General features: G+C 42.3%; 1 protein-coding gene across 1 annotated transcript; it reads left to right on the forward strand.

Annotated features, from left to right (window-relative positions):
- Positions 1-2,815: 2,815 nt before the first annotated feature.
- Positions 2,816-13,455, forward strand: CCT4 (chaperonin containing TCP1 subunit 4). Its single transcript, XM_075596157.1, has 14 exons — positions 2,816-3,102; positions 6,420-6,472; positions 6,575-6,664; positions 7,443-7,551; positions 7,771-7,913; positions 8,472-8,593; positions 8,862-8,994; positions 9,806-9,945; positions 11,087-11,183; positions 11,470-11,580; positions 11,669-11,799; positions 11,965-12,199; positions 12,478-12,591; positions 13,301-13,455. Exons 1-14 carry the CDS (start codon positions 2,976-2,978, stop codon positions 13,313-13,315), a joined length of 1,620 nt encoding a protein of 539 aa, XP_075452272.1. The 5' UTR covers positions 2,816-2,975; the 3' UTR covers positions 13,316-13,455.
- Positions 13,456-13,774: the final 319 nt, after the last annotated feature.

Below are 13,774 nucleotides of genomic sequence, written 5' to 3' on the forward strand. Positions count from 1 at the left end.
TCACCATTATCACCTAGCATACAGTGCTTCCACTGCAGCAAGGGATTCTGGGAAATGACATGCAAATGAGCACACCGTGTCACCTTTTGCATGAAATCCATTTTTACATGAAACCCTTATATGCTTGCTGTGATGGTGTATATATACAGTGGTCGACAAATCACCCAAAAATCTACTCGCCGAACAAAAAAATCAACTCGCCACCTAGTCCCGCCCCCAACCCCCCTAGTCCCGCCCCCAGCCCAGCCCTGCCCCCAACCCCACCCTAGTCCCGCCCCCAGACCCGCTTTAAAAATAAATAAAAAAATCCTAGTTTTTGACATAAGTTTATTTATTGTATTACATTATACTACAATTATTCCTGGTTACGTGTGTGTGTGTTTGTAAATGTCGGATTTACAAAACAAAAGCCAGATGTGAATGACTAGTTTCCTGCACCCTTTAACCAGTGTCTGGATGCCCCCGCGTCACAATATCTAAAGCACAATATCCCATCTGGGATCTTACCTGATCCGCAGTCCCTCAATGTCCAGGTACCCTCATTCCCGCAATGTTATATGTTGGAGGGGAGGTGTTCCCTACCTGTCTTCTGGGTTAGGGGGGATTCCGATGTCTCCCGTGTGAAGCTCGAGAGTCAGATCTGGAAGAAAGCAGTATAGGTTATTTCGGTGTAGGTATAGGGCAGTTAAGATATATAGGGTAAATAAGATATCGAGAGACAGAGTGCGAGAGACAGAGTGCGAGAGACAGAGTGCGAGAGACAGAGTGCGAGAGACAGAGTGCGAGAGACAGAGTGCGAGAGACGGAGACTGGGTGGGTGACTGACTGACTGGGTGGGTGACTGACTGACTGGGTGGGTGACTGACTGACTTGACTGACAGACTGGGTGGGTGGGTGACTGACTGACTGGGTGGGTGGGTGACTGACTGGATGAGTGACTGACTGACTGGATGGGTGACTGACTGACTGGATGGGTGACTGACTGACTGGGTGGGTGACTGACTGACTGGGTGGGTGACTGACTGACTGGGTGACTGACTGACTGACTGAATGACTGGATGGGTGACTGACTGATTGACTGGGTGGGTGACTGACTGGGTGGGTGACTGACTGACTGACTGGGTGGGTGACTTACTGGGTGGGTGACTGACTGACTGGGTGGGTGGGTGACTGACTGGGTGGGTGACTGACTGAATGGGTGACTGACTGGGTGGGTGACTGACTGAATGGGTGACTGACTGACTGACTTGGTGGGTGACTGAGTGACAGACTGGGTGGGTGACTGAGTGACTGACTGGGTGGGTGACTGAGTGACTGACTGGGTGGGTGACTCGACTGACTGGGTGGGTGACTGGGTGGGTGACTCGACTGACTGGGTGTGTGGTTGGGATGGGTGGGTGACTGACTGTGTGGGTGACTGACTGACTGGGTGGGTGACTTGACTGACTTGACTGACTGGGTACTTCTGGTGTCACACACACATATATACACTCACGCACTTTCGCGCACTCTCTCGCACACTCACACACACACTCACTCTCACACACACCGTCTCTCACTCACACACACACACACTCTCTCACTCACACACTCTCTCACTCAGCCGCCTCCCCCCCCCCCGCGCCCATCTCCCGCAACCCAGACAGTTTACCCATGGGAGGCAGGGGAGCACTGGGAGGCAGGGGAGCACCAGGACGCAAGGGAAACGCATTGCCGCCCCCCCCCCTCCAGCGGACGCACCCCCGCTAGCACCTCCCGCTCCGGCGGCCGCACTATGCGCTCCGGTGGGCGCACCTCCTGCTACCACGTCCCGCTCCCGGCGGGAAACCACGGGGATCGAAGGGGGGAACACCGCGCGAGCAGCCGCCACAGGATGGAGGGGCAGACAATAAACAAACGCGCACACACACGGGGCAGGGGGGAGGCATGAGGGCATGATACTGTACTTGCCTCTCTGTAGAAAAGGCATGGCGGGCCTGGCTGCACACAAACAAAAAAGGGAGAAAAAAAAAAAGTCCTGTCAGCGAGCACGAGCCAATCAGGCAGGGGGATTTTTTTTCTTCTCCCTTCTTCGAGCAGGGGAATTGTAAGTCACCAGCCGGCAATATCCACTTGCCAGGTGCGACCTGGTGACTGGGTTTGTCGAGCACTGTATATATATATATATAAACAAAAAGAACGATTCCTGCGCTCCTACAAATTAGGCTCAAATAAAATAATAATCTCATGAAAAAGGGTATTTTGTTAAACCCTTTGGCCAAAGCATTTGTAAACCTGCATGCCACGTCAACGGGTTGCCTTGACGTGGCATGCAGGCTTACAAATGCTTTGGCCAAAGGGTTTAACAAAATACCCTTTTTCATGAAATTATTATTTTATTTTAGCCTCATTGGTAGGAGCGCAGGAATCGTTCTTTTTATTTTTCTATATGTTAAGGCCTATCTTTTTACTTGCCTCAAACTTCTATAGGGAGGACCGCGGTATTATGTAGTTTTTCTCATATCTATCTATCTATCTTTATATATATATGAGAAAAACTGTACATAATACATATATACTGTATATATACTGTATTTTTTATTAATCTATAATATTGTATTTAATAATAATACGTTGAAATAATATTATTTATATACTATTGTTATTATTAGTATAACAATATATTAAAACATGAAATCACAGAGTCTTGATTGCACAGTTGCACAGGTTGCTAAACCCAATGTTACGTGCTGCCTGCAAAGCTGCAGGGCATACTTTCAGGCGCGCTTAGGCCCGCCCTGTGACGTCACCACGCAGAACAGCCAAGTCGCTAGGACCCAACCTCCAACCGGCGTTTTGTTCTGGAAGCTTCAGGATCCTGACAGCAGCACAGGGGCGCGCAGCATCCGCCGCCATCTTCCGCCCAGCGACGCTTAACGGCACCCGGACAGCACCTCCATCCGTCAACTGGGACTCATCGAGCTAAAGAAAACAAAATGCCAGACATCTCCGGTTCCAAAGGGGTAGCAGCAGGTAGTAATGGCACGGCCAGGAAGATGGGCGCCTACCAGGACAGGGATAAACCGGCCCAGATCCGATTCAGCAACATCTCGGCGGGCAAAGGTGAGACCAAGACTTCATTAGGACTCCTGTAACCCGATGTGTTACCGGAGGCCAAAACAGTATCGTATGAGGCCTAATGCGGTCCTGACTGGTCATTGTGTGTCAGATCTGTCCAATAATCACTATTGTACACGGTATAGTCTAGTGAAAACACGTATAAGGATTTATTTTACATTGGATTAGTAATATACAATAGGCCATGTGTGCATGTATCGGTATAATGTGCTTTGGTGTATACAGCGCTTTACAGAATAGGCCGTGACACCGGATGATATAGTGATGTTTCCTCCCACTTTGCAGTTGACAAATGGAGGGGGCTGTCCCAGCCTGCCCCCCCCTCCCCCCCCCCCCGCTCCCCCCCCCCCTCCCCCCCCCCTCCCCCCCCCCCCTCCCCCCCCCCCCCCTCCCTCCCCCCTCTCCCTCCCCCCTCCCCCCTCCAGTGGGGTGGTTGTTGTTGTGATGATACTTGTAGCCCTGGTGCACACATGGATGTACATGCAGGGCTAGGACATGTGCAGTTAACCGGTGTGGGTGATGCCCTTGGGCACACATGGGTGTGCATGTACCATGCAGGGCTAGGACATGCAGTCGTTATGCACCATCCCGACTCTTGCGTTCTTCTCAAGGATGTCTTCTTTCTACCCCCTTTGTATCTAAAGCTCTCTCCCGCCTTAAACCTTTCTCACTTTCTGCCCCACACCTCTGGAATGCCCTTCCCCTCAATACCCGACTAGCACCCTCGCTATTCACCTTTAAGACCCACCTTAAGACACATCTGCTTATGAATAGCACTGTGGATAATACTGGACACATGACACATAAAGTTTGGCCCCTGCAGACGCACTTACCAGAACTCCCTCCTACTGTCTCTACGTTCTCCCTACCTACCAATTAGATTGTAAGCTCCTCGGAGCAGGGACTCCTCTTCCTTAATGTTACTCTTGCAGTATGTCTGAAGCACTTATTCCCATGATCTGTTATTTATATTATTTGTTATTTATATGATATGTATTACTACTGTGAAGCGCTATGTACATTTATGGCGCTATATAAATAAAGACATACAATACAATACAGTTAGCAGGTGTGGGTGATGCGCTGAGCTTCACAGCTGCTAACACAGATTCAGTACTGGGTGACTGGACTGTAAACTGTCTCCTTTACACCCAGGTGCAGTCTCTCCTCTCTCTGTTGGTTCTCTGTTGGTGCTGTTGGTTACAGAGATGCCAGGAGGAGAGTAGTTTTATAGATTTTCTTGTTGACCAGGTACGATCGTAACATACGATTTAGTATCTTAATCTATGGGTGTGCAAACTATTGCCCCTTTATCATCCCCCCCGCTGCCTGCTCTCTTGCTTGGCTCTAGCGTCAAATGACGACGCAGGGTCATTTGCTGCAGGGTTGCCATGGCGACGTGTCACCCGACACAAAGGTGAGTGAAGTTAGGCCGTGTTAATAGTGGTCGCGTGACCGAGCGCATGTTGCCGCGCCTGTCGCTAGAGCGATTTGTGCGGGGCCGTGGCGTCACGAGCGGTTTGCCCTCATTGGCTGAACTGCTCACGTGACCCAGGTGTCACGCGGCAAAAACATTTTGTTTTCTCCAGAATCGCGGCCTCATAGACTAGGTTTGTTGTTCGCGCCGTCGCTGCCACTATAATTGCAGCCTTGTGCGGTCCCCCGGCATTTAATTGAAATGCCTTTGGGGAAGCTTTGGGCTTCTGTAACCTCCCTGCCCTCCTCCCCACCCACCCCCCTCCTCACAGAAAATGAGGGGTCGTGCACCTCTGTCTTAATCCTCTTGTGGACCATCTCAATTGCAACAATTGGGTGTAGAAATCTGCTTTGTGTATTTAATAACCCGTTGACTGCTTGCTATGAGAAAATACTTTTAGCATTTTAAATTTAAAAAAAATAATAATAATTTTGACTGTTATGTAACGATGAACATTTTTATTTACGAAAGGATCCTATGGAATACACTCTTAAGACCTCACAGAAAAACAAATGTAAAACATAACCTTTAATAAACTATTATAACAATTATAGGGATAGAGGACTAACACTGGAACTAATTGGTTAAAAATGAATTCAATAAATTGGTAGCTGCGACTGTATTCACCCACGGGACTAATAAATGCTGCATGTATGGTCTCAATGGTAGTATATCGGGGTCTGGGCTGGCGTGACAGGAGTGAATGAAATAGACCTAAATTAACTGCAATACAAGACAGTGTATCCATATATACAGATGAGGGAACATTGGTGTCCAGTATTATATCCCATGTACAGTCCCAGCAGACCACATTATACTGTTCAAGGCTATATCTTTAAAAGAGCCCCATAAAAAGTGTGTTTTTTTTTTAATCTATGATCATAAGTCTGGGAATTAATGTCAATGGTGCCGGATCCTATAGTAATATTGGGCTGAACTTTAGTAGTTGGTCACAACTCTCTAGTGAAGAACGTTATACTGCAATGTTTACAAACAGTATTATCTGTCTTTGAGACCTGTGTCTGAGTCGCGCCAGTGACGTCACTAAGACTGACGTCGCCAAAACCAGATGCGCATTTCAGACAGAACTTCCCAGTACCAGTCATTGTACTTAGCTGAGCAGGTACATTTTCTCCATCATATTATAATGTAACAAGCCTTTTTTGTTTTCTATAGCGACCATTTACAAAGTCACAGATACTGAGACAATACTTCTCTGCAGTCATTTAGTGAACCCCCAAGCCGAATCTTCATCGATTTGGCAACTTGGCTAATCATTGTGTGGATTGTATTGATTCACATATTAAAGGTTTTTTTTTTGTTTTTTTTAAGGCTGCTTGGATTGCTTTAAACAAATTAATTTATTGTTTAATATATGTAACATTTGATTACATTTATCAATAACGTGTTGATACAGATTCTCCCACTCAAATTAGGTTTTTTTTTAAGTCTTCCTAACGACCATCCTTGACCGGGTAAAGCGTTTTGGACAATAATTCTTGCTCTGTCACAAGCACTTTATAACGTGCGTATCTTCTTTGCTAAACACCATTTTGTAACGAGCTATGCACTTAAGGTCAGCAATTCCAAAGAATTTGTTAGATTATCAAATTCTTATTGTAGTAATCAACAGCGACAGATCTATAATTGCTCAATTTTCATGGAAATGTAGTGATTTTGCTGTAAGCTATGATGATAAATAAAAAGGGTCCCATTTTTTCTAAACGGTGTATATGTCCAATGTGGGTCATAAATATTACATGTCTCATTGCTGTCCTATTCCTGTGCTTGTAAATCAAAGTCTAAAAAGATTGTTCTTTCACAGCTGTTGCTGATGCTGTCAGGACCAGCCTTGGACCAAAGGGCATGGACAAAATGGTAAGTTGCTGAGCACATAGGGATTGCTTATATTTGTGTTCCATATAAGATTAATAATCGTTACTGGCTATTGGCCTAACACACTATTTTTTTTCTTTTAAGATTCAAGATGGGAAAGGAGATGTAACTATTACGAATGATGGCGCTACCATTTTGAAACAAATGCAGGTTCTGCACCCAGCAGCAAGGATGGTAAGGAAAACTTGGAAGCTACAAGGTCATTTGCTGATCTCTCGTGCGCTTGTGTTCTGTGGCATGCCAAGACCTGCTGAAGGGGATGGAGTCCCCCAGAAAACAGTCAATAGAGGGGGATTGACCGGTGTGTTTAATATGCTATAGATGCTTTTAAATAATTGGCAGAATTATTTTAAATCTTATTAAAGTTTGAAAAGGGTTTTTTGTTTGTTTGTTTAAACACAAGGGGTATGAAGGGGGTATCTTATTTCACCCTTAATTTCTCAACCATATGTATGTTGTTGCCTTAATGTGAAAGGGCCACTTTAACCTAAGTTCACAAATCGTTCTAGCAAATCCTTCAAAAAGATGTAATGCAATTTTTGTAAATCTCTTATCCCTAAGCACATGACACCTTTTTAACATGCAAACAACTCATTGAATACAATCAGTGTTGTGCATGTTCTTTACTATTTTACACCTGGAATATAATCTTCTATTCTACATTTTAAAGGCTATTAAATATTTCATTTATAAAGCACATTTAAAATAAAAGCTGGACATTGTGATTTACTTTTGTGGGTAATTGTGTATCCCACTTAATTTTAATGTTATAGTGTTCCTTACTAAGATTATTGCTTCAATAACTTTAATGTCCACGTCTACCTTTTTGTATGGCTTTAAATGGCCATTGGTTATTAGAGGGAAAGTGACAAACTATATGAAATATCAGTGTAACAAATGCTGCATTATTTTGTGCTAGTAATGTCTTATCCTCGTGTTTTCCTGTTTTCAGTTTGTTGAACTGTCCAAAGCACAAGACATTGAAGCTGGCGATGGAACTACATCTGTTGTGGTTATTGCCGGTGCCCTGTTAGATGCTTGTGCCAAGCTCCTGCAGAAAGGTACTGCTTTTAAATTAATTCTCTTGTGCACCTTTAAATATCGGACTCTCCCCCCACCCCGCAAACATTTAAAAAAAAAAATTTTCCCCATGTGATTGTGAACAGGGTTGACTTTAAATAAGCTGTGATCAAACTAATGATTACTGCTCTTGTATGTTCAAAAATGTTTGACTTTGATGCTTTTTGCAGATAACTTTTTTTTTTTATATATATATATAGGTATACACCCCACCATCATTTCCGAGTCCTTCCAGATGGCTGCAGAGAAAGGAGTGGAGATTCTAACCAGTATCGCTACACCTGTAAAGCTGAGTGACCAAGAAACCCTGCTAAACAGTGCGACAACTTCACTGAACTCAAAAGTATGTCTTCACGTACATAATTTATTATAGGCAATTTGATAAGTGGTAGCATCACATTGGGCAAATTGAATTAACGGTTCTTATAGGTTAAAGCTAAAAGGAAAATGATGTATCGCGGTTTAACCTAATTTTAGATTTTACTGCCTTAATCGTGACCTCGGCTTGTTCCCTGCTATTCTATTTGATCACTTGACATGCTGGGTGGGAATAAATCTAATAGCCTTTGTCAATTTTGTTTGCTCTATCAGTTAAAGCAGTGAAAGATATTTTATAAAATCCTTTCTTTTACATTTTAGAATAGCATCTGTAATGTTTTATGTGGAATCATAATCTGTAATCTCCATAAACATCTCTATGTAAAGCATAATCTTATTTTAAAGCAGCCATTTATGCTTGAAAATACACTTTCTCCTGAACATAACATGGTATCGTAATAAATGCTGGCTACATACTGCTTCCGATCGTCTAACATTTCATGTTAGTTAATGGCCAAGAAGAACTTTTCTCAGTCCTTATAGGGGTTTTATCGCTTTCTATTTTCCTTTTTGCTTTTTCCAGGTTGTGTCTCAGTATTCCAGTCTGCTTGCTCCAATGAGTGTTGATGCCGTAATGAAGGTGATTGATCCATTGACAGCAACCAGTGTGGATCTCCGGGATATCAAAATTGTGAAGAAACTTGGGTAAGTAATTAGACACTTAATGGTTTTATTGCCATAGTTTCGTTTTTCAATGCATTAAATCTGCAATAACCGTAAAAAATGGACATGAACCCATCATATTTATTTTGTAAGTGTTGTCAGGATGTCTGTTTTGTATGTAAATGGTCCCCTATCTAACTTTCACAACCTTATGTTTTATTTCTATGGAAAGTAAAGAGTATAGACATTGCATAACTTCTCTATAGATGGCTAATCTTCAAGGCACTAACACCATGTTGCTGTTTTCTAGTGGAACCATTGATGATTGTGAAATGGTTGATGGCCTCGTGCTCACGCAGAAAGTAGCAAATACTGGAGTAACTCGGGTTGAAAAAGCCAAGATCGGTCTGATTCAATTTTGCTTGTCTGCTCCAAAGACGGATGTAAGCTTTTTTTGTTTTTCCCCAGTCGGTCATTTTATGTTAATATTGGTGTTCCCAGAAGAATAGACTTGGCTAGTTTGGTCTTATAGTAACACGAAATGATCAACATTTTTAACACGTAGAAATGCTGAGTTACTTGAAGTGGGAAATTGAGACATCGATGATTGTGCCGTTTAATCTTTAACATTAAGTAACAAATCATATTCCATATACTTTAAAAAAAAAATTGCCAAGATGTATATCTGTGTAAGTAAATTTTAATTGATGATTTCCATAGATTATAGATGTCCTTTTAGCCCGACTCGTGCCACAAGGGGAGGGAGGGGGAGCAATTTTACCTAGCGGTAAAAAAAAATATCGACGCAATTGTATTTGTAATATCTGTAAAAATTGTATCGCACTGCATACATGGTTGGGGGGGGGGGGGGGCTTGTATGTAGTGTTGAGACGAGATATAGATGTAACTGTAAAAGTTAAAATAGAACTGCTACAGTCTCTTTAGACTGGTGTTAACCAATATACTAATAAATTAACTTGAGTTTTAAGCAGAGAAGCGAACATTAGTACTGCGCTATAGTATATTTCCTGGAATCCTCTAATGGAACATATCTGTACAATGAGAGGCATATAACCTGAAGTTTAAGTATATTTTTGATTCCCGAAGTTCCAAGTTTTAACCTATTGTTACTTGTGGATGCAAAATGAGCGTGTAAAAACTATGGTTGTAATAATAGCCTGTTAGATTTAACATGTTCTGCATATTTTTCCTGTTAAAGAAAAACCGTATTGGACAAATCTTCCTTTGTTACAGATGGATAATCAGATTGTAGTTTCGGACTATGCTCAGATGGACAGAGTTTTGCGTGAAGAGCGAGCCTATATCCTTAACCTTGTGAAACAGATTAAGAAGGCTGGTTGCAATGTGCTTCTCATTCAGAAGTCCATCTTAAGGTATGTTATTAAACAAACATGTGTAATGCTGACCATTTGTATGTATACTATAATGGGATAGATCGGTTATTGCAGATATAGCAGTGCCACTGGCTCTAACTAAGCCTAGCCCCTGTATATGTTTTACATGTAACTGTAATATCTACACCAGTCATTCCTCAATCAGATATATATCCATCTAGATCAGTGTTTCCCAACTCCAGTCCTCAGGGAGCCCCAACAGGTCAGGTCTTAAGGATATCCCTGCTCCAGCACAGGTGGGTCAATCAGTGGCTCAGTCATTTTGACTGAGCCACCTGTGCTGGAGCAGGGATATCCTTAAGACCTGACCTGTTGGGGTTCCCTGAGGACTGGAGTTGGGAAACACTGATCTAGATCAGGGGGGCGCAAACTTTTTTCCCTGCGCCCCCCTGCCGGCTGTCCCCTCACTCCCGCGCCCCCCCAACCCCAACTTACCCGCGCGCCGGCGTAATGACGTCACGTTGCCACAGCAACGTGACGTCACATGACCTCGCAGCGTCGTTTTGACGCCGCGTTGCCATGGCGACGCAGGGAGGAAGCCGCCGGAGCCACGGTAAGTTAGGTTTACAGAGGCCCTGCAGCTCCCCCGGCACTTAATTTAGGTGCCTTCGGGAAGCGCGCGGGGCCTCTGTAAACCCTGCGCCCCCCGTCGGCAGTGTCGCGCCCCCCTGGGGGTCGCGCCCCACAGTTTGCGCACCGCTGATCTAGATCATACACACACGACTTGAGCTGTTTGGATATTTTTGAATGGCATGTCAGGAATAAATGTACAGCAACCTTTATACCCTTATTGTTAAAATAGCTACTGCAGACATCGTCCATCTTCTTCCAAGACCTTGCCCAGACTGCACATCACTTGCATTCTGAACTATTCACACACTTTATAGGTGCATCTCAAATGCTAAGTTTATGGGTAGTAGCTCCCATTGTTTTTACACTCCTTTGTTTTTTAGATTGTAGGTTTGCTTGAAGAGTGGAACTCTTCACTGATGTATTGGCATATGGCAATGCACTGCAGAATTTTTGTTAAAACATCTCAGCAGGAAAAATGTAATACTTAGTGTCCTTTAAAAGAAAAGTAACATTTATAACTCCATATAATTTTAATTTGTGTTACCAGGGATGCACTTAGTGATCTTGCCTTGCATTTTCTGAATAAAATGAAAATAATGGTGGTCAAAGAGATTGAGAGAGAAGACATTGAGTTCATATGCAAGGTAAGAATATTTTCTATGTAGGTATCGGTCTCCTCTCAATTGATAATTGTTAGAAAGGCTTCATTCATTGTAGTTTGTGACCCACTTCCCTCCATAATGCCCTGTAAACCTTTCTAGTTCATAATGGGGGGGGGGGGGGGGAGGAGCGGGTGTCACTATATTAAAGCTTCTGTAAAACTACTGAAATGGGTTGAATTTAGATTACTTTCTATTGAAAAGGCTCTGTTCCTAAAAGTATTAGATCACAGAATGGATGTAGTTTTTAATTATTACTATTTTCTTCTAGACAATTGGCACCAAACCAGTTGCGCACATAGACCAGTTTACACCAGACATGTTGGCATCTGCTGAACTGGCTGAAGAAGTTAGTCTGAATGGTTCTGGAAAACTAGTAAAGGTAAGTCCATTTGATAGCAGTTAAACTTACGGATAATTTTATTTTCCCTTGTGTGCTTTGTTACATAATTTAATGTTTTTAATTCTAGATAACTGGCTGCACTAACCCTGGAAAAACTGTTACTATTGTTGTTCGTGGTTCCAACAAATTGGTGATTGAGGAAGCTGAGCGCTCCATTCATGATGCCCTTTGTGTTATTCGCTGTTTAGTGAAGAAAAGGTATGAAACTATGCTTTTGGTTTTCCAACTTAAATTTTTGATTTATTGATGGTGCATTTGATTTACAGATGTTGTGTACCTATTTAATATATCATACTAATGGCTGTTTCTAACTGGTGGTTGGTTTGTAATATTCATGATTTTATTTATTTACGTGAATTCTAGATTTCTGATTGCTGGAGGCGGTGCCCCCGAGATTGAATTAGCCCTGCGTTTGAATGAATATGCTCGGACCTTAAGTGGCATTGAGTCATACTGTATACGGGCCTTTGGGGATGCCTTGGAAATTATTCCTTCTACACTGGCTGAAAATGCAGGCCTCAACCCTATTTCCACTGTTACAGAGCTGAGAAACAGACACGCACAGGGCGAGAAAACGGCTGGTATTAACATTAGAAAGGTAACCTTTCCTTTACTGTAGAATAAACGTTTAGAAGAAATTACTTGTATGACTATTGAAAATGCTTATGTGCAATGCCATAACTCCATTCCTATAGTTGTCCTTTTGTGATTTGGTAAAATAAAGAAAACAATCCTTGCCCCGGTTAACCATTTTATAGTTCTGGGCTTTTTACGCATTACTGAAATTGTACCATTGTGTCATAACTTTTTCCCGTGTGACGAAATTATTGGATTGTTTCCAAGGAAATATAACCTTACAATTAATTTTGTTTTTAGGGAGGCATTTCTAACATTTTGGAGGAGCTTGTTGTTCAGCCGTTGTTGGTGTCTACCAGCTCTCTAACTCTGGCTACAGAAACTGTGCGCAGTATTCTGAAGATCGATGATGTGGTCAGTATTTTACAGTGATCTACTTCTATGATGGTATAGAAGAAACTATTTTGTATTTCTGTTGTCCCTAAAGGTTTTATGTTCATTTTTCCAGGACCATGAGCTAAATAGCATAAGGGAAAAAAAGGAATTTAGCCTCGCTTTATTAGACATATGCATTTAAACACACCTCCAGAACCTTTTAGAATCTGCAATCGCATCAACAAAATTGCTCCGTTCAGTTTCACACGGCTTACATATTTTATTTCATGGAACTAATGGTTTCATGAAGTTGCCAAAGAATGATGTAATCATTTAATTCAGATATTGGAACTAAATCTAGTTAAGGAAAGCAAACGGGTTTATCTTCTATGTGAGGGATGGTCTGCTTGACAATAGCCACTTTGGCATTGGCAAGATTTCTACTTTTAGACTGGAAGGTATTTATGGTTCATATATGATGTGTAAATTGCAGAACTCTTGCATGTTACATGGTGGCATGCTTTAAACAACTTGATGAAATAATTTCCGCTTCCCAATTAGAAGACCATTCTTGCCATCCATTGTGGCCACCTGCCATTGTGTTGGCTATTTTGCATCAGTAACTTTTTAAAATAAGAATACAGACATTGGCTGAAATTTTCTGCAAAGAAAAATATTTAATTTATGAATATGTCTTAGCAGTATGCTTGCATCTGAATTCTGAATTTTTTTTTTTTTTCCCCCATAGGTGAACACGCGATAAACGTAGATGTTGGCGAATAGCATTCTGATGTCATTTGAACATGTGACGACTTCTGTTAACATTAAAGCTGTCTGGCTGACATCGTGCAATGTTTATATACTTGTCAGCAACTTAATTTAATAAAATTGTTACATGAAAAAGGCAATTTGTCTTTTCTCAATGTTCTCAAAGCACAAGCTTCATTTATTTTCTTTTACGCAATCATTTATTTGCAAAAAAATGCACATCTGAGTCCTGGAACTGCCAATGCTGCCCTTGGTTATTTGACTCGGTCCAAAAACCAAACTGGATCAGCACTCAAATGAAATCAAAGAAAATGAAGGACTTGCATTTAGCTTTTGGTCTCCCCAAGTTTCTTCATTAATGTGTAACAATAACAACAACAAAAAGCAGTGCAGAAAAGATCAGAACACAGAGAGGAAAAGTTAGCAGACCCACTGTTATATGTGCACAATAGAG

This window comes from Ascaphus truei, chromosome 4 (genome assembly GCF_040206685.1).
Source record: "Ascaphus truei isolate aAscTru1 chromosome 4, aAscTru1.hap1, whole genome shotgun sequence".
NCBI lineage: Eukaryota > Metazoa > Chordata > Amphibia > Anura > Ascaphidae > Ascaphus > Ascaphus truei.

Excerpts from the sequence above, each read along its gene's own strand:
- CCT4 (XM_075596157.1), top strand. The coding sequence starts at position 2,976 with ATGCCAGACATCTCCGGTTCCAAAGGGGTAGCAGCAGGTAGTAATGGC. Across the intron at positions 7,552-7,770 it reads TGCCAAGCTCCTGCAGAAAG|GTATACACCCCACCATCATT; the intron begins GTACTGCTTTTA and ends ATATATATATAG. Across the intron at positions 11,800-11,964 it reads CGCTGTTTAGTGAAGAAAAG|ATTTCTGATTGCTGGAGGCG; the intron begins GTATGAAACTAT and ends CGTGAATTCTAG.